The sequence below is a fragment of the Otolemur garnettii genome, unplaced genomic scaffold (genome assembly GCF_000181295.1).
Source record: "Otolemur garnettii isolate 467f Iridium unplaced genomic scaffold, OtoGar3 scaffold00034, whole genome shotgun sequence".
In the NCBI taxonomy this organism is placed as follows: domain Eukaryota; kingdom Metazoa; phylum Chordata; class Mammalia; order Primates; family Galagidae; genus Otolemur; species Otolemur garnettii.
This window is the reverse complement of record NW_003852429.1, coordinates 8618390-8642810: the sequence shown is the minus strand read 5'-3', so window position 1 is coordinate 8642810 and position 24421 is coordinate 8618390. Positions and strand designations below refer to the sequence as shown.

The 24421-nt window shown below is 38.4% G+C and overlaps 2 protein-coding genes across 2 annotated transcripts in view; one reads left to right on the top strand and one right to left on the bottom strand.

Moving 5' to 3' along the window:
* Nucleotides 1-24421, bottom strand: part of UBAC2 (UBA domain containing 2) — a 173821-nt gene that overhangs the window by 62387 nt on the left and 87013 nt on the right. The window contains exons 5-6 of the mRNA XM_003789594.3: nucleotides 5647-5770; nucleotides 1855-1902 (exon numbers count right to left, since the gene is read on the bottom strand). Of these exons, the coding sequence (XP_003789642.1) occupies nucleotides 1855-1902; nucleotides 5647-5770 (172 nt within the window). The remainder of the gene's footprint in view (nucleotides 1-1854; nucleotides 1903-5646; nucleotides 5771-24421) is intronic.
* On the top strand, nucleotides 9183-22146 carry GPR183 (G protein-coupled receptor 183). Its single transcript, XM_003789597.3, has 2 exons — nucleotides 9183-9333; nucleotides 20893-22146. The coding sequence occupies exon 2, from the start codon at nucleotides 20922-20924 to the stop codon at nucleotides 21990-21992; it is 1071 nt and encodes a 356-aa protein (XP_003789645.1). The 5' UTR covers nucleotides 9183-9333; nucleotides 20893-20921; the 3' UTR covers nucleotides 21993-22146.

Genomic DNA, 24421 nt, shown 5'->3' with positions numbered 1-24421 from the left:
TGCCACCCCCAATTCTAGAGCATGGAATGACATGAAATGAAACCTGTTGAGGTGACAGCAAGCACTTAATTTAAAACCAAGAGTCTAAAAACAGAATCAAGAAAGAAATGGAATGTTTTAAAACAAGTATAATGAGCTATTAAAGAAGGATATGATAATTGAGAGCAAATGAATTAATAGCAAACTAACACAATGAAATAGTACACAATAAGATACTTTAATATCTGAATGCTTTATGAAAATATTCAAAAAAGGACTCAAAACCAACATTGCTAAATGAAACAAAATATACCCTGGAAGACACAGTAAATCTTCATGCAGCTGTCATAATCAAACAATTAGCTCTCTATTTGTTGTCCTTAGGCAGGTTAAGTCACCATTAGTCAAATTGGCAGTTCAAGTGGAGACCAGCCTAGATCAGGGTGCGCCTGGCAACTGCGGCCCAAGGAGTCAGTGTGACCCGAGGATGTCCCTGAGCCACCACAAGTCTTGAGAATACCAGATGGATGGCCAGGTGCTTTGAAGGCTCTGTGGTCCTGAAGCAAATCAGGTATTTGGGTACATGAGAAAATATTTAGGGAGGCAAAGTGACATTAAGCCAAGAACCACTTGGCTAGGAGCACATCAGCTATGGGGAATGAAGACTCAAGTTCTACATGAAAAGAATGAAATGAAATATATCACTTAAAGGAAGGAGAGAGGTAAGCAGGCTTAAAGGATGACGCATTGGTCTAAAATACCATTCATTCGCCCAAGAATAAATAGTGATAACTTAAACTTAAAATGTCTGCAATAGAATGCATAGCTGTTTCCAGAGCCTATGTTTGAATGTTACACATATTAATATGAATCCATTCTATAATTTTCTTAGTCTTTTCTAAGAAGAAATTAAAACTGGGGCCAGCTGCAGTGGCTCACGCCTGTAATCCTACCACTCGGAAAGCCAAGATGGGTGGATTGCCTGAGCTCACAGGTTCGAGACCAGCCTGAGCCAGAGTGAGACCTCCTCTATAAAAATAGCTGAGCGTTGTGGTGGGTACCTGTAGCCCTAGCTACTTCAGAGGCTGAGGCAAGAGAATCATTTAAGCCCAAGAGTTTGAGGTTGCTGTGAGCTATGATGCCATGACACTCTACCAAAGGTGACAAAGTGAGACCCTAACTCAAAAAAAAGAAAAAGAAGAAGAAGAAATTAAAACTGTACACACTTGTTATCAATTTGTTTTTCTAAATCTGTAGATTCGAATTTAAGTCAGGAATGAAGACCAAAACTCAACCTTATTCTCTAAACTTCTTTTTAAATACCTCATATATAATTTAAGACAAATGTTTATTATTAAGATAAAGTAAAAGAGCATGAGTATGGGCAAGATGAAACAATTCCAGCATTGAATGAGGACACCCCAAATGTTTGGGCTCATGCCCTTCTGCCATGATAAGTCTTCTGCCTCCAATCACCTGACTTTCCAGTTTGCCTTACTTTTTTCCTTGCATGACACTGTCTCTTTAGAAAACAAGCAGAACATCCTCTTATTTTTATTAAGTCAAACTTCTTCATTTTCCATCATTTTTCCTTCCTATGAATTAGACTGCTACTGTCATTTAAACACAACAAAAACTCAGCTAAAACTTTCATCAAAATTACCTTAAAAACTGAGAAAAACTGGTCTCCACCATCTCAATTTTCCATGTGACTGGTCCTTTTTAATTGCTAAGGAAGTAGCATTGAACCAGACCTGACATGGTTAAAAGAACGTTGGAGACAGTTGAATGTGACCCACAAACTAAATATGACTTTTTTCCTACTGTTTTTTCAGAAGAGAGAGGGAAATGGGAGCAAGAAGGAATCACACTTACAAGTCCACTTATGGCTACAATCCAGATGTAGGAACCAGAGGTGAAAAGCTATAAAAGAAAAAAAAAGGCAACTAAAAATGAAATTCTACTGCTATCACAGCACACTTATTTTTACATAACTACAGTCATAACCATTTAAGTATTAACTATATATGCCATTTTATAGATAAACAAGTGAAATTAATAAATATCAATTGTTATTTAAAACGAAAGACATATTATCATGATTATTTTTAATCAAGACCTCAGACTTTCTATAGCTTAAAACAGATTGGTTGGACTTGGCCTACACCCATGTAAAGAAAAAACAAGTGAAATTCAAGCATATTTTTATTTATAAATGAGCATTAATTGACTTAAAGTATCATAAAATAGTATATATAAAAATTATTAGCATTAACAAAATATGTGGTGATCACCGTACAGTTGGTGTTAGGTGTGCTATTTATTTACATAATTTTCTCATTTTACTTTCGTATCCTTGTTACTCTAAATTTAGATGGGAAGTACTCTGTGAAGCCAACTGGTTCGGGGTGTCCAGTGCTACCCTTCTTAAGTGTTGATATTCTCATTCTAGTTCACCCAAGGAAGAGCAAACTAAGTAACAATAATAAAAGTTAATTAATGGCAACAGTAATTCGATTTAGGTTTCATAAAATCTTTTCCTTTTTTTCCAAATCATTTATGTCTGAGTTGTATTCAGGATAATAAAAAGCCCCCCCCCAAACAACAAAATAAAACCTAACCCTCCCCCAAAAAAACCCCATAAAGGCATTTCAAAGTGATCATGCAGGAAAGAAATGACTGGTGGCCTGCTTATCAGAACTTTAGATTGAGAGTTTAAGCACTTCTGATAGAAGAGGAAGAAGCAGGATATGCAGCCAAGAGAGCCCAGTTCACTGCAGACACTGTGCTAGATGAAAATCTCTACGTTCTGCACACTTACTAAGGACACACAGAAAGCAGATAGACACAGAGAGCAAGAGCTGACGACATACAGATAGATAATTAAGAGGCTGGAGAGCTTTGCTCTCTAGTCCTAGCTCACCTAGAGATAAGCACCAGCTGCAACTTTAAATGGGACTCGCTGACCTTGCACAGGTGTTTGTTTAGTGTAAATGACTCATAATTACAAGGATAATTGCAAATACTATTAGCAAAAAATTTTTGCTGTAGTTGTCTCATACAAATAACAATAATAATAAACTACCACTTTCTATGTGCCCAGCATTACTCTTGAGGCTTTCATATGCTGGACACACTGATTTGCCAAGAGTAAAAGGGGGCGAGTAAATAATCTGCCCCAGGCCAACAGCTAGTAGGTGCTAGGGCTGGGAGTGTGCCCAGGCAGGCTGGCTCTGCAGCCCACACTCCCTACTCTACCACCTCTCGTACACAAGTAAGAAGAGCATAGCATTCTGTCAGTAAAAGAAATGATTTCCTCCAGACTATCATGCCCTTCATTTTATCCCGTTTGGTCCCAACTGTGTCTGCTTCTATGTGACAGCATGTGTTCACTTTCTCAATGCTGGGCTCCCTGGGGACAGGTACCCTGTCTCATACTTCATTTCCTCCTCCATAGCCCCTAGCACAGGGCATGACAGGACTGGCTCTCAAGCCATTCGATACATAAATGTCTCTTAACTATTTTGGGTCTTCTGATTATGATTAAAGTTATTAACTCATTCATTCAACATGTCCTTGGCTTCAAGTAATTGTGGTGGGGGAGAGAAAACACAGAAACATGGGGAAGGCCCAGAGGAGGGGGGGGGGCGCGGGAAGACTATGGACATTTTAGGAATAAGGAGCTGTCACACTTGCTTCAAGCTGGGCAGGGGTGGGAGTTAATACTGGACAGGCAATAAGAACCCTGGACGCCTTCATGCTGAGGACTTGATTTTTCAAGAGGCCAACAAGGCATCTTCATCTATACTTTCTGATGTCACTTTCTAACTCACAGAGTCATTGGAAATATTATGAAAATATCAGAAATTTTTATTATTTTGAAAAAATACCTGTGGTAGTTGCCATCTGCATTCTGCCTTTGGCAGGGCTGAAAAGACACTTCCATTGTGAGCCTTATGTACATTATACTGCTGGAATAGATGAAGGCTCCTATGACAGAGGCTATGCTGTGTCTCTCTGTCCAACTAGGATCTCTTTTCTTCAAGAGATCAAACATACTAATTTTGCTCTAAGCCAAAAAATTTAAAAAAAAAAACCCAAAAATACACCATACATTCACAATCTCAAAAAAACAAGTGGTGGTAGCCATAGAAAAATAAACTAATTATTAATAATTAAAGCCAATTGACTTAGCTCTTATTATTTGGATATTAGCTCTAATCCTTAAAATATCCCCATAAGGTAGATATTGTTACCCCCATTGTATAGAAGGAGACCTAGGGACTCAGAAAAGGTAACTGACAAAGTCAATAATTACCAGACCAAGTCATTAAACCAAAGTCCATGTGGCTCCAAAGACTTCCTACAATGCCACATTGATTTCCTACTCCATAATTAATAAAACAATGCTTTTCATTTGCAAAGAGTCTACCTTAGAGTTGGAAGGAACCACAGTGAACAGGAGGCTTAGAGGGGTTCCATGACTTGACCCAATTCTCAGGCTAGTGGGAGCCATACTAGGATTAGAACTTGAGTCTCCCTAAGCCAGATCCAGGGTGCAGTCCCACTATCCCATATTGTCTCTAATGTAATCATTTTTAAAAAGTTGGATTCTGTAATCTGAATCATAAGAAAAAAGTAAAGAAATGGGCTATTTGGCTATTACAAATATTAAGTAGGATAAGGGGGCGTGTAATGACATGGGGGTTGACAGATTGAAGAATAAACAGATTTCATGAGAAACAGTCATAAAAGTAGTAAGGAAATGCCCGCCCGAGATGAGCTATTGATAGCACATGACAGCAGATTGGGACAGTGAAAGGAAATTCGAAAGGTTAAAAGGGGAGGGGGAGGGCATGTTGAATCGACACTAGTATCCGGTTTGATATGCGTGGGATAAGGAATGTTATGAGTATTAATCAGTGGATCAAAAGGCCAGGCTACACATGGTACCACAGGAAACCGTAGAATAAAACTACATCAAAAGCTATGAGAGTAAAAGAAAAGCAGCAAACAGTACAAAGAGAAAACTGAAAATCCTATGTGTCTTCTACCACAGGGCCTGGAACCCAGCAGTGAGCAATCAGTTGACTAATGATTGAAGACTGAATACTGGAAAAGATAATCTTTGCAAATTTAAGTCAGAGGGTAAGTACTCTAATGGACTTCATAGACTACCATCAAGTCTACACAGGCACAGAAATAATCAAGTTGGAAAAGGTTTCCAACTTGAAAACCCCAAAGCTCAGGTTGGTAAAGAATGCTCAGTTTCTTCTCCAGAGCTTTATTTGTGACATTATATTCAATAAATCAATTTCATGTTGATTTTTCACCTTCTACTCTTCTATTCTCATTTGTTTCCACTTCATACTATGATTTTTAAAAAATACTTACAAGCAATTGTACAATGACTTGAAAATCTTTTCCATTGATACAAATTATAGTGAAAGCTCTTATCAGATTTCTAAAGACTGAAAAAGTGTTCCAGTACCTTCTATACCTTGATGCTCTTGTTCTGTAACATTTCCTTTGAACATTTGATACAGATCATGAGCCAGACTTATAGGAAAAAAAAAAAAAAACACTGCTTTTAAGGAGATCAAATGAGAAAAAGACAACAAAAAAAATCTGGTTAAAGAAATGTGAACAGAAAAACGCATACTGTACCTGTAGTCCCAATATATAAATCAATGTCTTGTTTGTGATGGACAACGGGCCCAGAATTTGTGCCACTTGGACTCTCGGTATGGAGCAGTAAAATGGTACAAACAGAGCAAACACGGGTGCCAGGCTATGCAAACAAATAAAAAACAAATCACTATCACAGTGAATTTAAAGTACCAACGAAGTAACATTGCTTGTAATTCTACTTCAGCCTGAAAGCTTGGTGGTCTTTGATACCCAAGTTGGTTTCCAAACATGCCATAATAATTTGTACTTACATAAAACACTTTATGCAAGCCATCATTGTTTACCCTCCCAAACCACTGCAAAGTGGTTCAGCATCTGTTAATTAGTTGTGAGGCCCTGTGAGGAAATGTAAAGCGGGTGCAACATTTTCTTCCCACTTATGACTAAAACTCTAATGAAAGAAACTAAACAAACCAAAAGCAACAAGCATTAAAATTCTTCAACGTCAAATTCGAAAGCCTTACTTCAGGCCTCGCCAGTGATCTGTCCCCAGAGTACCACCACTGCTCACCTTCTGCCTCCCTCCCTTCAACCCTTCCTCATCTCGTCTTGCAGCTTTGTCCCTAGCTGCTGGTCTCTCACTAGTCTCCTGCCCTCTCCAGGGTTCCCTTATATCTGATCTTACTCTAGGTCAGCAGTTCTCAACCTGCAGGGGTCACGACCCCTTTGTAACAATGAAAATCCATCCAGCCTTAGGAAGGTTGAGAACCATTGCTCTAGGTTCTCCTTATACAACCTTAACCCCTTCTAGGACTTCACCTGAGAAAATGAAGTAAAATGATACCAATCTGAGCAAGAGTGGGCCCCCCTACCCCCCCATAAAGAAAAATTAGCTAAGCATGATGGTGGGTACCTACAGTCCTAAGCTACTCAGGGGGCTGAGGCAGGAGGATAGTTTGAGCCCATGAGTTTGAGGTTGCAGTGAGTTAGGATGACACCACTACACACTATCTTGGGCAACAGGGTGAAATCCTTTTTCAAAAGAAACAAAAACCAAGAAACACATATAGTTTTATATGCACGCTCAAAATATGGCCTGTTGTTTTCTTTAGAATAATAAAATTCTACCAGGGCTAGCCAATTGCACTGGAGCTCTCTCCACAGAACATATTCTTTGAGGTACTTAAATCATAGTTATTCTGTTGATATTTGGCAATAAAGCATAGTGTTGCTATAATTAAATAACCTGATGCAGAGTTCTTGTTTGAGGTTATATTTCTTTTTCTTTCTTTCTTTTTTTTTTTTTGAGACAGAGCCTCAAGCTGTCCCCCTGGGCAGAGTGCCGTGGCATTACAGCTCACAGCAACCTCCAACTCCTGGGCTCAAGCGAGTCTCTTGCCTCCGCCTCCCAAGTAGCTGGGACCACAGGCGCCCGCCACAACGCCCAGCTATTTTTTGGTTGCAGCCGTCATTGTTGTTTGGCGGTCCGGGCTGGGGATTCGAACCCGCCACCTTAGGTGTACGTGGCTGGCGCCTTAGCCGGTTGAGCTATAGGCGCCAAGCCTGAGGTTATATTTCAATGTAAGGTAAAAACAGATTGATAGGAATTTTAGTGACCACAGTTTATATCATAAACACCAATAGAAGAAGTGAAAAATTCCTTAAAAGTTATGAATCACTATATAATTTTAAATGATGACTAAATACTAGACCACATATATGCATAACACAAAAGCACATATTTCAGACCAGAATTATATAGATTGTTCTGTAGAAATTTTCCACTGCTATTTATATATATCTATAGACTTCATAAAATACCATAATGTTATTAGTCATGGACCAGTTTTTCTCTTTTCCTTATTTTATGAAAACATCTGTTCTTCAAATTGCCAACAATCCAGTTTGATCTTTCTCAAATTGTGAATAACTAATTTCTGGAAGCCATCTCTGGCGTAAGCAGATGAGGTTAGAAGTATAGAAAGGAAAGAATTCACTCATCCTTTACCTAAAATCACGAATATTTACTGAGCACCTATTACATGTACGTGGTCATGGTTGTATTGGACAGAACAAACGAAACAGAGACTCAGTTCAGTTTGAAAATATCCCTTTCACCTCTTTTATAGAAAAGGAAAAGAATGCTTAAAATTTCTCGAGAGACACTGTTGAAAAATTTTAAGTATTCTTTTCTTCAGTCCAAGTTTTAAATAAAGTAGTCCCGGAATATTATGGCATGTTTATCCACTAAGTATAAAAATCTCTGTATTATCACCTCATAGAATTTTTGTACTAGGAATGATCTTGGAGATCATTGTGCTTAATGCCTTTGTTTTACAGACAGCAAAGCGGAGGCCCAAAGAATCCAGCTGACTTACTCTTCCTTCTGTTTGACAATGCTCCTCTGCAGACTCTGAGCACTACAGAGGCTGGAAGAAAGTAAAGGCACCACTGGGAGGCTAAAGCTGCTCAAGTATTTTAATAGAATCCTAGGGTAGAAGGACCTCCAAGGTCACAGTGTTACAAATTTAATTCTGTCAATACAATCCCTCAAAATCATCAGTTTACATAGCATATAATTAAGAAACAACATTTTCCATTTTTTAAAATGATCCAGCTTTCGGGAAGCACTCTCACCTTTGGGTCTGAAAGCTATATCCAGTAACTTCCTATTCTCTGGAGTTAGGAAGACTGATACAAGCAATTTAAACCCTTTCCCATGAGAGTTTCTGAATTCACAAGAGTAATAATCACCTTCCCACAAAGCCTGAGTATTCCTATTCCCATCACTCCTTAGACATGCAGGCATAATCTCAGTCATCTCTGCCTTTCATAAAACACAGCAGCACCCAGAACTGAAGGGGAATGGCCAGTATCAGTCCTGGGTAAATGTATACATCACTTCTCTTGGTCTGAGCGCTATTATTTCTAGAAATTTCGTCTACAAATAAATTGCATTTTGACAGTCATGTTACACTGTTGGTTTCAATGGAGTCAACTGGCACTGTAAAGTGGCAGAGGAGGTGTCCTTCATCCGGCACACCAGAGGCTGGATTTTACTACAATGTGCCTCCTTTGAATCTTTCACTGTTACTCATGTGTCCACCCCGTCACTGATGCAGTCAGCCTTTTGCGTGAAAACGACTAATCCAGACCACATGCCAAAGAGCGTCATTCTCCTCCTCACCGGTGTCTTTCTCAGGAGCTGCTGATAAGGTAAAAGTATGGGTGAACTACTCCCTGATACTGTTTCCAGGTAGTCAGAACTGTCAAAGTTGACCTTTTTTTCCCTTAAAACATTTTAAAACCCATACTTTTACTCAGAATGTCAATGTAAAATCATCAGTCACTCTGATATTTTGGGGGGGTTAAAGTTTACTACTCTAATTTCTTTCAAAGAATTTTTTGATACTTATTTACAGAAAAGTTTATGAAGTTCCACAGAAGTCAGTAATTCATAAATTCCATGGGACTTTTAGGTAGTTGTTTTTTTTTTTAATCACTATCAAAAAAATTTCACTTCCCATTTTTTAAAAAGTGCACACACGTACATGAGGCTAACTGATCATTATATGCTCAGTCACAGGGTGACAGAAAAAAAAGTCACCACCATAAAAGGATGTCTGCACAGTCTCTCTTAAAACAACATGCCACAGTTAACTTACTTCAGTTTGGGCAAACACTGACAGCTACTACAGAGAGAACTGAAAAACTCACTGAAATGTAAGTACCAGATATTTTGCTTTTTCAATAAATTATTTTGAGTTTAGAAAAACTTTGAAAGCCTAAGCTTTGAAGTAAAAGGTAAAGGAAAAAAATCTATTTAATAACCAACTATTAACCATTTCTAACAAAAATGATGTTAATAATACAGTTTACATTTTCTGGTGCCTGGCAGTTCGCAGTAGCGTTTATCAAGCTAGATGAAAGCAATGGGTTGTGCCAGAAACATCTTTGCCCAAAACCAGGGTTTACTCTGTGTACTTTTGTGTGAACTTGCAATGACAAAAAAATAGTTATCAAGTGTAAATCAGCAAATATTATCAATATTGCAAGATACTTTAATATGAAGAAAAAAGAAGAGCTATGTAAAAATGGAGTGTTCTTGTACTTAAATGTATTATATAAAAATTTAAAAAGTTATTCAGTACAATTGAAAATAAAAAAGTCTTTACATTTTAATATATGATCATGTATCTATGTACACAATGTCTTTTCTATAGATTATTTCACAGGATAGAATCTTGCTAGTAAAGTTCCTAGGGCAAAGGGCATATATTTTAAAGCCTTAAATATAAAATGGGACTTTTGGTTTACAAAAACATTTTACCCTCTTACCGGCAAATAGTAAGTCTAGGCTTTACTGTCTTTTGGCCAACATGGATGTTTTAAATCTAAATATAAACTATTAATTAGCTTAGTGAAAAAAATCTCTATTTGGTTTATAGTTATTTGATGATTAGTAAGGCTAAACATATATACATGCATTTATCTAGAACTGCCTGGAAAAAAAATCACAATTACAGGCAGTGATTTACCAATGTTTACATCCAGGCCGGGCACAGAGGAAATAGAAACTTTTGGCAAAATATAAGCCGTGAAGAGTCTTCCACTGAGGGAGGGTATGGGCTTTTTGCATGTTTCACTTTTTTGTTTGTTATGGTAAGGATTTCTTTTGGTGTCACTCTAACTACAGAGCAAGGGCTCTGGAATCATTATTTACTAGCTGTGCGTCTTCCTATAAGGCACCTACTGTCTCTGGCTTCAGTTGCTTCATTTGTAAAATGGGGAGTAATGAGACTGCCACGTCCCTATAACACTGCCTCTCAGAGTAAGTGCTAACAAAACTCATTTTCCTCCATCCCTCTGCCCATTAAGTGACCTAAGAATGAGTCCAACAGGCAAAGTTTCCTTGCCCTATCATTTCTGTGAGAATTATTTTTCTTGAACTTATTTGTAGATCTTTATTTTACAGAGTATTTTACATAAAGACTGAGTCTATGAAAGATCACACATCCACCTGGGCTTACTAGGCCTCCATATTTGTTAGTTTTTTAGTGCATTTCTCTCTGGGGGTTCCTCATACTTTTTGGACTTAAAACTGCAAAGTACATACTACTCCACAAAGCGTTCTCACACACATGCTTGTGTTTTATGTGGGTGGCTGTGGTGATAAGTCCTTGTATAAGTTGCTTTTGTCTGGCTTCCTAGAGCTTATTAGTACCATGACCATCATTCATTTATTTATTCTATAAGTATTTACTACATAGCTATTGTGGGTTGGTTCTGCAACACTCTATGACAGCGGTTCTCAACCTGTGGGTCATGACCCACAGGAACTATATTAAAGGGCCGTGGCATTAGGAAGGTGGAGAACCACTGCTCTATGGGATAAAATGTGGAAGGAGATAAAGTCATCATCCTTAAGTTTACATTTACAAAACAGCTTACCACCTAATAAAGGAGTTTACAAGGAATATTTTCTCTCTACTAGGTTAAGGCCTGCTGGAGTTGTTAAAAGGCTCTGGAGTGTGGCATGTGCTGAGGACATGAAGTATCCTCCAGTCTGGGTAGTTTATCAGCTTCCCAAGAAGTCTGTAAAATATGGGGCATCAATATAAGAACCCTCTGAAAACTGTGGCAGTTATACAGATTTTTGTGGCATTTTGGAACCCCAAAGAGAAAAATAAAAATATTTTTTAAAATACCTGCAAATACCTAAAAAGTAATGTAAAACTAAATAAATGGATATAATGAACGCTATTCTGGGGATGGGCATACCAAAACCGCTGATTTAAGCATTATACAAGGTATCCATGTAATAAAGTTATTTGTACCCCCTTAACATTTGGGGGCGAAGAAACAAATTAATAACACAAAAGTTATTCAGAGTATTTACCATCTTTTTCAATTTGAATTTCAGTGTAAATTATTTTCTATTAAAACATTAAGAATAGTAAAATCTGAATTGGTTTATAAATCAACATCAGCATCCCTCCCCAGCCCTCCTCTTCTCCCTTGTCCAGACATATATGAGTTAGTATGTGTTAAAATTTTGAGATGTCTTTGGTGTTCTACCCATAATACCAGATCACGTTGGAAACAGAAACCAGGAATAACATGTATTATACTGAATGTGATTTCTGCCTGGGTTTTAATCCTGGCAACTGAAGCTATGCCTTTGGGCTGCTCAGTTAAGGGCTCCATGCCTCAGTTTCACCATCTGCAAATGCACTTATGAATGTTTTGTGAGGATATGATGAGTAAATAACATGTAATGAGCTCAGAGCAGGGCCCGGAGTGTCTGTGCTTAGTATATTGGCTATTATTATTCATTAAATGCTTACCATAGTCTAATAAAGAATCTTTCACTGAGGATCAAGAAAGCTGAGGTTTTACTATGCTTTAACTAGTGGGTATTTATTGAATATCAACCATAGGTCAGCTCAAGATAGAAGAAATTAATACCACATAGTCCCTACTCAGAGCATTTCAGAGGCATGTGGGAGACAGAAAAAAGATCAACACCACAGACACTATCTAGTATGCTAGCAAGGATGCCCCAAAGTGCCTTTCAGGGTGGGGGTGCGGGATACAGACATCAGGGAAGCTTCCAGGACACTTGGAACTCAGTCTTGAAGGAAAGTAGGAGCAGAGAACACGGGATGGGGGAAGGGACACCAGCTAGAGGGAAGATGTTATTGGCACAGGGTTGGGAGGGAATATAGGACATGCACAGATTGCAAGTAATTCAACATGGCTAGAGTCAGAGCATAATCAGAGGGAAGCTGGACAATAAGTCAACTGAGAAGGGAGTGGAGCTCAGTCACAAAGGAACAGGAACTTGTGGGTCAAGGTGCAGTGCTTGTGGTCTGCCCATGGTTCCATGGCCCCACGTGAAAGGCCTGGAGAGAGGCAGCTTTAGTGGCTCCAGAGTGATAGGTGAGGTGAGAGTGTGAGGTGGCTGAAGGCAGGCAGAGAAACAAGGACAGCAGGTAGGCCAAGGGACAAACACAGATGTGTGGGGCTGGGAGGCTAAGGCACAAGCACCACTAGTGGACTGCAGGGAATGGGTGAAGGAAGACACACAGTCCCAGACACCTTCGTGATCCCTGCCTTGGCTCTGAGCAAATGACCAAATCCATCTGGAATTCAGTTATGCACAAATTAAGTCTATTTAACCTTCCTACCTAATTTCCATGAGGCAATAGAAAACAAAAAACAAAATATCGAATTCCCTTGAGCTTAAAGGTAAAAAGGACATACTGTTTCTAGAAACATTTGGTACCCAGAAAAAAAATACCATGAAGCCACAGAGCTTTGTTCCAAAGAAACTTTTGACAGCATGCAGTTAGTTAGCCCAGCTATGGGATCCTGAAAATCATACACGTAGAAACACAGAGTATCTTTCTCACACTGAAATGAGTACTAATAGTGAGATTCTTTAGCTTCTTACAGTTTCCTAAACATTATCTCATCTTCGATAATTTCTACCTTCCTTGTCGGTATTAAAGCCACCAAAAGCCATGTAAGGAATAAATGATCAGTGAAAGATTAAAGAAAAATAGCTGAAATACGTGGAATCCACATGCATAAGTGAGTGTTCAGCTAAAGAACCCCACACTCAGGCACCTTCCATCTTCCCTCATTTCCAACGGATGTGCCTGTTAAGCTGAATGAAGCTGGTCCTCATGGAGTGTCCACTGGGCTCAGGACGCCACATGAGGCACAAAGAGTAAACTGCAGACTGGTAAATACTGTTTTGTTCTGTCTTTAAAAAGTCTCTGTGTTTTGTTCCATAAACGGCTTTCTGTAGTCATACTGTGAGATGGCCTGAACTGTGCTATGACAAGGGAAGCAGCAGCCAGGTCACTCCTTGGGAAGGCCATCTACCGGTCCCCTTGGTTTGCCATACTTCCATGGGCCAGAGAAAGTGAGCTCCCAGGAGGGAGAGGAGATCCCCTCAAACACACTGACTACGGTCTCATTTCTACTCTGAATATTATCAGTCTATTACATGTCATTTTTTGGAAGGACATAGGAAACATTGCCTTGATTCTTCTAAAAAATCAATCATGAAAATAAAACTATCAGTTTCAGACTCAAAGGTGGCTATGGAAAAATCACCTTACAATGTAAATGAAGCACTTAACGAGATTACAGGGTCAGGTACTATTAAGGTAGTCAGTTAGCAGTGAGCTGGAAGGGGCAATGAAGTGCAAGGAGGCTGTGACAGGGCTGGTCACAGCTCCACAGCCAGGAATCAGTATTTCCCACCTGTCCACTTTACAGGCAAAGGACACAGGTTGACAGTTGTTCAGCTAAAAGGAGGTGAGAAAATAGTTGGTTGAATGCTAGGACCCAGCATGGGTGATACTGGACTAAACTCAGATGTCCTTGTTTGAATAAGAGTAAGAGGCTTTTTCAAATAATTAATAAATACTTCTAAAACTAGGTAAGCAGAAGGAAAGAGTGCTTTCTTCCTTTCACAGAGCATGCTTGTTCTCAAGAGAACTAAAAACAGCCTCAGCATACAGTCCTGATACATCTGTGCTCATTTCCTCGTAGAACCAGTTAGCCCTGAGCCTTCATCTTCCCCCTCTTTTCCCTATGATTTTATTTTTTTCTATTCCAGCAATTTCTTGGTAGCTCTGGGGTTGTTTTTGAAGTGTGCTCTTGGGAGTTCCTCTCTGGTGCATTGACTGTGGGCACTCTGATGCAGGTCACCTTCTCTGTGTAAGCTGAGTCAAGGGCATATTCAACCTTACAGAGAAGTCACCTCCAAGCGATATCATTTCGGCATGATTTGACTTGGTCAACTCATTACTAATGCTTGAATTTAAACTGAATTCCTAGAAGGTTACTCCCTTTTCATGTAGGTGTTGATGACTGTGAAAATAAATAAGTTTTTGAAGTAAATGTGACACTTCAGGAATCCTAAAGCACAAACAAATGCTGTTGCTCTAGCACCAACTAAGTCCTTGAATATGGTGACGGTTCTGTGCTGTTTTTGCTGTGAACAAAAGCTAAGAAAATACTTTATCCAAGCAAGGAAATTAAGATCACAAAAGGTATACGTGTCCTGTGGCAGAAAAAAGAAATCACAGATGCCTCCAAGTTGGTATCAAGGGTAAATATTTCCAGAGTAAAAATTATATCAGAGATTAGCCAATTTTGTTAAATATCAATAAATGAGGTTTTTAGAGACCTTTTCTTCTTTTCCTTTTGTGGCGAGAAAGAACCTGTCAGTTCATGTCAACATGTCCGGTTATGCAAAAATGAGGTGATAGTATCTCAAGAAATGTTAGCAACTCTATTAACAATGAAATAAATTGTAGAGAAAAACACACACAGACCCACTTCCATAAAAATAAGTAAAAGTAATTTGGAATTTTGCTGAGGAAGAAACTTGTAAGTAATGTTGATAACAGTACTATTAAAAGGATCAAACTGTGTTAAGAGACAAAATGGGATTGCCTCCTTTGTTTACCAGTAAGAACAAGAGAGTGGCACAGCCGGCTTTCAGGGTGGCTGCCAGTGGTTAATTTTCAGCAAGAACAGAGCCTGTTTCTCGGGTGGAAGCCAAATAAAGACCCACACTTCACATAGCCCAGCTACTATCTATGCTCTCAGGGCAAAGGCCGCCATCCTGACTCCCAGCCTTATGCAGAGCAAGGATAGCTTAGGGTCCTCGAATCCCTCTTCATTAGAAAGTTATAATTCCTTAGCCTTGCATGCTGGGACACACATGTAGTCCCACCTACTCGGGAGGCCGAGGCAAGAGGATCATTTGGACGCAATAGTTTGAGGTTGCTATGAGCTAGGCTGATGCCATGGCACTCTAGCCTGGGCAACAGAGTGAGCTCTGTCAAAAAAAAAAAAAAAAAAAAGGTTATAATTCTGATATTAGTGTTCTAAGGAAAAAAGATGTGGAACAAACACTTCTCTGGGCTTTTCCTTGGGTGATAAGTGACAAGTGATAGTATTTTCAAGGTTAACTCTGTGTATGTATATATCTCCTAAATAACATGTCAGAAGCTGCTAATAATTTTTAAAAAGTACTTAAACTATTTTCAAGAATTTAAAGTTATATCTAAAAAATAACTAAAAGAGGAAGATATAATCTAAGGGCTGAAAAAGCTGTACCGCAATGCAAAGAGCTAGCAGAATACTGGTAGTCTGAGAAGGAACACAGCAAAGACTGTTGAGATAAGACTTCCTTAGAAAACAGCACATTCCCAACATTCTACTCTCACCCTCCAGTTCTAAACCCTCTAATAGAAAAAGGTATCATCTCAGCATTCTCAGGATCTATCTAGCAATGGAGGCATTAAAAACAACTTTTTGCTGAATGAAAGAATGGAGTTAATTTAACTTTCAGGAAGGTGATTTATAAGATGATTGAAGGAAGTATAAAGTAATCTCTGAGGAAGATTCTCTGAGGGTTATTCTCTGAGGAAGATTCTCATAAATTGAGATTGGCTGATGTAAGAACGGAATAACAACAGTCAAGTACATGAAAAGATTTTCCCCTCAATTTGGAGATCATAAAATTGGCCAAAACTATAGCATTAGAACAGCGGTTCTCAACTTGTGGGTCACGACCCACGGGAACTGTATTAAAGTCTCGAGGCATTAGGAAGGTTGAGAACTACTGCATTAGAACATTATAGCATTAACATAACTGGACAGACATAAGCAAGAGATAAAGTGACGTACTAGAGTTACCCAGTGGAATCAACCTTTGAGAGGTTTCTAAACATCATGAACGGACTTTGAAATAACCGAGCTTCGTTTACCCAAGCTCACCTCCGGGGCCACCCTAGTTACATGCCTACATTCTACAAGTGCCGCTTCTTTGGCCAACTCCAGCATGTAAGAGGACCCCTCGATGGGCCTCCCTTCAGGGCTCTACAAGGAGTGGACACGGGTGGCTTCCTTCCAACCTGGGAAGGCACCTCTTCGGGCAGTGGGCACTCCCTGCCCTTAGGAGGAGTTGTCCCTCTGTTCTGGAGCAGCTGGGCCATATTGTGCCTGTGCTGTCTGTATTTACAAGAAGGAATTGCCCCGAAAGCCTCACTTTGAAACCTCAAACCCTCAGTTCTTCAAGGGCAGCAAGAAATAGCTGCCCCTGCAAAGGATCGAACAGAGGAGCAGATCTGAAGGCAGGTCATCACAGAGTATGATCCAGCATAACCTTTAACCTCTTGAACCCTCAGTTTCCTGCAAAGTAGGTAGCAGACAGCAATACTTGGGCTGCTGTGAGGTTTCTATACGACTGATTTAAAGGTAAGCACCCAGTAACTTAATGCATAAATCTGAATTAAGAACACTGAACAGAAAGCTTGAAAAGTATCTTAGATGACGAAGTTTTTATAAGAAGAGCTGAATTAAAAATTTCACACAGATTTTAAAAACTTTTTACCTATTTATTCATTTCAGTCAATTTATGGTCAGTATTAAAAATTTAGAATAGGTCAGGCATAGTGGCTCACACCTGTAACCCTAGCACTCTGGGAGGATGAGGCAGGAGGATGGCTTGAGCCAGAGTTTGAGGGTGCAATGTGTTATGATGGCGCTACTGCACTCTAGTCTGGTGACAGAATGAGACTCTGTCTGGGGGGGAAAATGTAGGATAAATGAATACAGTCCCCAAATTACTTGTATAATATGATGTTTTAGCATATCCACATAGGCATCTTTCTGTGTATGTGTAAAGGTGTATTTGCTTTATCTCCCCACAAAGTGGTAAGTTGTTTAGTGAGTTGTCCTCACTAAACATTCCCTATCATGGAATAAACCCCTATTTTTCCATTTTTGGTGGTTGCATTAAATCCCACTGTCTGGCTAAGTCATAAAAACTTTAACCAATCCCCTAATGATATGTGGGAATTGTTTGTAATAGTTAACACTGTTAACATTCTTAAACATAAATTGTTCTGAAACCCTGGCAATTTCTGGCTCTACTGGAAGTTCAATCTCATTCAGTGAAGCAGCTGGACGTGCATTACAGACTGTTAAGCAATGCACCTTCTTCTCTGAGTCCCACATCGTGTCATTTTCCTAATCCCTACAATACTAATTATTCAGATGAAAGATTCTCAGACACCACAGTAAAGTTTTCTTTAACTTTCTGAAATGTATTTTAAAGGAAATTCCCACAAAACTATTTTAAAATACTCCTCAAAACATGTATGTTGATATTTTCAGTAAAAAACCCATAGTTGCAGAATTGAGAAAAATAATAATGAAAGAGTTTCTTGATGCCTGAACCTAAGCTGCAATCCTTGCCTGCGATCTTCTCCTCTCCCTGGTGTCTAGTCTTATTTTCTATTTCCTGAAAAGTTGCTTCTCACATAAAACCTTTCCTAATAAATGGAAAAAAAAATTACTTGTATTCCACAATGCAATCTTCATAATTTGCTATTTATGAACTACTCCATTTTTTTCTCTGCACAAAACATGAAGCTCATTTTCACTGTCTTGTTTTGTTTTCTATTTCATTAATTCCTGTAATTACCTTATTATTTCCTTATGTTCTCTTTGGACAAACTGTTCTTTTCTAGCTTCTTGAGTTATATATTTAAATCATCTATATTCAATCTTCTCTTTTTTAAACAAATGTATTCAAGGCTTTGCATCTATTTCAGATTAAAGCCTAAGCTGTATCCTACAGTTTTGGCTGGCAGTATTTTTGTCATTAGTGCTAAGAATGTCAAAATTTCCACTGTGATTTCTTTCTTAATTCATGAGTTCCATACAAACATATTTTTTAGTTTCAAAATTAATCCTTTATCTTTTTATCACTGATTTCTAATTTCACTGCACTATCAGGCAATGTGGTCTGCTAAATCATGATTTTCTGAAAGTTCTGGGACTACCCAGCATGTGGTCAAATTTGCAGATATGCACATGTGCCTTCAGCACAAATTCTGTTAGCTTTCAAATCATGATGGGTTAATCTTCCATGCCTTTAATCTCTTTATCTGGCATAGTCTAACAGAGACTTATTAGCTCTCCCATTATGGCATGAATTTGCCAGTTTCTCTTTCAAATTTTGTCAAGTTTTGCTGTTGCATGTGTATTTTATGGTCACTTTTGCATTCTTTTGTGTGTGGTTCTTCTTTTTAAAAAAGCTTTTACAGGGACCCCCTTTATTCCTATTAATGTTGAATTTGCCTTGGATTATGCTTTTTCTTGTGTCAGTATTGCTACTCTTTTTACTGAGATTTGCCTGGTATGTGTTTTCCTATGTCTTTCTCTCAACCTTTCTAAATCAGTTTGAGTTATATCTAAGCAGCACACAGCTGGATTTGTAAAAAACCTAAACTGTTCAGGACCAGCCTGGGCAACAGAGTTAAGACCTCATCTCTATAAAAGATTTTTAAAAGGATGGGAGAGGTGGCTCATGCCTGTAATCCTAGCACTCGGGGAGGCCGAGGTAGGTGGAAGGCTTGAGCTCAGGAGTTCAAGACTAGCCTGAGCAGGAACAAGACCCTGTCTCTAAAACCAAAACCGGCATTGCAGCAGGCACCTGCAGCCCCCTAGCTACTCAGGAGGCTAAAGCAAGAGGAATGCCATGGCACTCTACCCAAGGTGACAAAGTGAGACTCTGTCTTAAAAAAAAAAAAAAAAGATTAAAAGAAAAATTAGCTGAGTGTTATGGCAGGTACCTGTAGTCTTAGCTACTGCAGGCTCAGCTGCTTGGGAAGCTGAGGTGGGAGGAGCACTTGAGCACTACTGCACTTCAGCCTGAGCAACAGAGACCCTCTCACTTAAAAAAATATATATAAACTGAGAGTCTATTTTTTCTGGTCTTCTCTTGGGTAATAAAATGTTCTATTTCCATCTCTGCTGTCTTTTGCTTGATGTTGTATATCTACACTGTAATGACTAACCTCTCAACACTGTACACAATGCACACCTCTAATAGAAGCACATCCTTCATAACCTTAGTGCCCATGACCATCACTGGTCATTAGAATGATGTTAGACACCCAACCAACTAGAAAAGTAGTTTGCAGACAGTGCTTTTTGTCAGGGTAGAGAAAGTCTTTTTCCCTATCTGGGTAAGGCAGCAGCAGCATCACTAAATATGTTGAAAGTTTCCCTTAATTTTGGTGTCTTCCAGATGAGATTTACGCACAGTTCTATGAGAGAAATTATTTTTCTTCTAGAAATAACCACACAGGATTATTCCTGCTTTTTATCAAAGTTCACCTTCACATACAGAGTTTTATTGTAGCAGTCTTCTATTTTTTCAACTTACTACTTGAAATTTCTGTTTTAACATTATCCATAACAAGGAATGAATCAGAAAGAATCCAACTATTCACGAAGGCAGTAGCTGAGCAACTTATGCCTTAGCACACTGGAACAGAACATCTGTCTAAAGTCTACATTCGAGTCACACTCATGTGACAAATACATAGACTACACTGACATGAAAATGGTAAGGGACTAAACCAGGACATAAAATACTGTGTGTGTGATGCTCACTGCCATGTGAAATGCAGGAGTATAAATTGTGAGCAGCCATACGGTACCTGTGGAGTTTAGAAATTTAAAAGTTTGTCTGGGAGTGGCTTAAGGCTTTTTCTCGCTCATTTTCTTTTTTATTCTTTTGTCATTTTAGTCACGGTTGTTGTGGTTGTCATCTTCTCTTTTCTAAAAGAAAACCTAACTTTCAGTTCCTAACATGGCCTAACACTATTTCTCATATTTTTAGGTTAACATAAATCAGATCACTGTGGTAAGTTCATATTTCACTACATAAATGTATGACGATTTCATTTCCTGGCAGTGATACACATTTGGCGCAAAAAAAAAAAAAAAAAGTCCAACTGAAATTCAATTTAAAGTTAACCACCATCTGAAATGTGAGGTGCTTCATATGATTTTATTCTCTAACAGATAGTGAGTCATAAAAGGGGAATTTCTGCCTAAAAAGTGAGTACATTCCTTTTTTACAAAAATACAACTGCCCTAGTTAGATGGTTCTACTTCCTCTGCCAGGGCTTTGCCAAAACCACCAAATTGTGACAGTAAAATCATACCTTTCGTACTCTATTCCTCCTGCTATCACATACATAACCACAGTGTATATCACAGACTTTTAAAACATTTCATCAATCTTATATTTAAAAAAATAAATATGTATATTTGAGAGACACTTTATATTGCTCTGAGTTAAATGTGCTTTTTTCTTTTTCTTTTTAACCGATGAGCAGTGAAACTGAAAAAATATGCTTTTAATTAAATAACGCTTTTGATTTTTTCTAGAGACCCTGAGCACCACCAGCGGATATAAAATGGCTGACAATCTCACTACGCCGTCTACGACTCCTCAGGGAGATTACTGTGATCTCTATGCACACCACAACACCGCCAAGGTGTTAATGCCTCTGCATTACAGCCTTGTCTTCATCATTGGGCTTGTAGGAAACTTGTTAGCCTTGGTTGTCATTGTTCAAAACAGGAAAAAAATTAACTCTACGACCCTCTATTCAACAAATTTGGTGATTTCTGATATACTTTTTACCACCGCTTTGCCTACGCGGATAGCCTACTATGCCATGGGCTTTGACTGGAGAATCGGTGACGCTTTGTGCAGGATAACTGCTCTACTGTTTTACATCAACACATATGCAGGTGTGAACTTTATGACCTGCCTGAGTGTTGACCGCTTCTTTGCTGTGGTGCACCCTCTACGCTACAACAAGATGAAAAGGATTGAGTATGCAAAAGGTGTGTGCATATTTGTCTGGATTCTAGTATTTGCGCAAACACTCCCACTCCTCATCAACCCTATGTCAAAGCAGGAGGCTGAACGGATTACATGCATGGAATATCCAAACTTTGAAGGAATAAAATTTCTTCCCTGGATTCTGCTTGGTGCATGTTTCATAGGATATGTGATTCCACTCATGATCATTCTCATCTGCTACTCTCAAATATGCTGCAAACTCTTTAAAACTGCCAAACAAAACCCACTATCTGAGAAATCTGGTATAAACAAAAAGGCTCTCAACACAATTATTTTTATCATTGTTGTGTTTGTTCTCTGTTTCACACCATACCATGTTGCAATTATTCAACATATGATTAAAAAGCTTTATTTTCCTGATGTGATATGTAGCCAAAGATATTCCTTCCAGATTTCTCTGCATTTTACAGTATGCCTGATGAACTTCAATTGCTGCATGGACCCTTTTATATATTTCTTTGCATGTAAAGGGTATAAGAGAAAGATTATGAAGATGCTGAAACGTCAAGTCAGTGTATCAGTTTCCAGTGCTGTGAAGTCAGCCCCTGAAGAAAACTCACGTGAAATGACCGAAACGCAGATGATGATACATTCCAAGTCTTTAAATGGAAAGTAAAAAGGATTATACCTTGGATTCATGGCAAAGTAAACTGCATGAAAAACTTTGCAGGTAAAATGATTGTTCAACTTGAATTCAGATTCTTTTAAATCTCTTTCATTAGGCACTTTCCCACCTCCAACTTAGAAGTAAGCTCAAGAGAACAACATAAAGCAAAGTTCTATTTGTAAGTGAAATAACATGTCAAAGGGAGGCTACCTTAATAATGATCAATGTAAAAAGAAAAATTTTACTTTAATAAAAACTTAATCATTACCACTTCCTGCTAATAGTTCAGCAAAAGAACAAAGACTGATCAGATTGTACATTGCCAGTGTAAAAATGTGAATATTGTAACATATTTTTTAACATATTTCTTAAATAGATATTTCTTTCACTATTAGATTTTATCCCTTGATAACATCAGTTTTTTTCTTTTGTTCTGAGTCTTAAAACTGTTTCAAAGAACTCTTTTGGAATAAAGACCAGGATGCTACTAAATTATGAGTATGTCCTTCAATGCTCATTGTCAATTGTCAACAGAAATTACAGGGAGAATATAATTAGTAATAGATAGATCTGAATAGGAGTATTGTAAACGATGATGGTGACTGAGACAATGAAAGCACTGAGCCTTTCTCCACACAGTCAGCATAGTCTTTAAGGGCCAGTGCTCGCGAATATGGCGAGGACTATATATGGAGGTCACCACTGGGAAGAGGGTCTATTTGCTAAATTTTTCCTGGGAATAAAAGACATTCCTGTATGTTTGGTTTTCTTTGAATGTCTAGGGGATCATTTTCTCCTTTTCTTTCCAAGTTGGTAGCACCTTACATCTATATTTCAATAGTTTGGGTTTCCAGAAAGCTTTGGGGGAGGGGAGGAGGGGAGGGGACGATGAGCAGTGATGAATATAGTTGTTAACTCACCTGAATAAGATAGGGAGTAAAATGCAAAACTGTAAACTTACGAGTCCCCAGAATTCTTTACAACATTCTATACTTGCTCAAATGAGTACCTTAATATGAGTAGCAGGACCTTTGCAAGTAGTCAACCTGTCTGCCAGCTCAAACTTGTTTTACAACCAAAACTATCCAAATACAGTATTTCTGTTGGCAATGACAATAATTTTGATAATGAGAGATAAAGAAATAAAATGATATATCATGAGATGAGCCATATTTTGTATTTTTACTGGACATTAAGCCCTAGATTTATTTTCTTTTAAATTCTTATCTTACTCATTTTCCACTTTTATCCTATAAGAAAATTAATCTTAAGGGTTGATTCAACATCATTTACTGGTTCTTGTAACACCTTATAGAGACACATGTGACCACATGGATAAAAGTTTGAATCTAGTGCCTTTCCTTCACTCTACTATAAGCTTTCCCAAGTGAAGGAAAAGAAAGGAAAGAAAACACTGAATTTTATTCCAGGTGGCACTCAGGCAGTAATTTGAGTTGGATCTCTAAAGAAAAAAAACATTGTGAAGACTACTAAGGAAAACCCAGACACAAAGCTTCCTTAATTTAAGAGCCTTACTACGGTGTCTGAGTGCCATGACTACACTGGAGCATAGACTTTTTATGGGATTATGAGCTAACATGAGCTTATCTGCTGCCTCAGAGCAGATAAGAGTCTTCTCTGTGTGAATGGGGTCAATTCTTGGGATCCTTCAAACAAAAAAGGAAATTACTCAGGACATCTGATAAAGGAATAACATTCTTTTATCTATTCAGTTTTTTGCTTCTTCCTTCTACTGTGTCACAATCCATAGAAATGATTTTATTTAGTCATCAGTAGTCATAAGCCAAAAAAGGTAAACTCTAACCCATCTCTAATGTTTTTTTAAACTCTGTACTCCAGTCAAACTCAGCAAATCATTCTCCTTCAACAGGCCCTCACTGCACATTCTACTGACTCTGCGCGACAGTACAGAGCAGTAAATGTCAGAGGGTAGAAATGGCAGCAAGTATTTTTGAAGAGCTTAATAATTTACAAAATAGTCTGTATATTACACAGTGTCTTCCTTTTCACAAAACAGGATGAGCAGACGGTATTACCAGCATTTTATAAACAAACCTAAGATCATAAAAGGCACCTGGTAAATCAATGGTAGCCTCAGGAATGTAACCCTATCCTAGACATAAAGAAGACAGAACTGAATCACGTGGATCCTGACAAAGAGTGAGAAAGCTTAACCGCTTCATTATATAGTCTGCAGACTATATAATCCTTAAGTAACAAATGACCCAAGAATAGGGGTCTGACTGACAAACGCAGTCATCTTGTAAGCATCCTGAGGACAAGGACCTCATCTGTCATACACATCTGACACAGACCTGGCACATAAAACATTCTCAGATATCCATTTAATTGACTAGCATGCTTTGTTCTATTACTAAAGCCCTACTGAAATTTCTGTGAAGTTCTTTTTTTTTTTT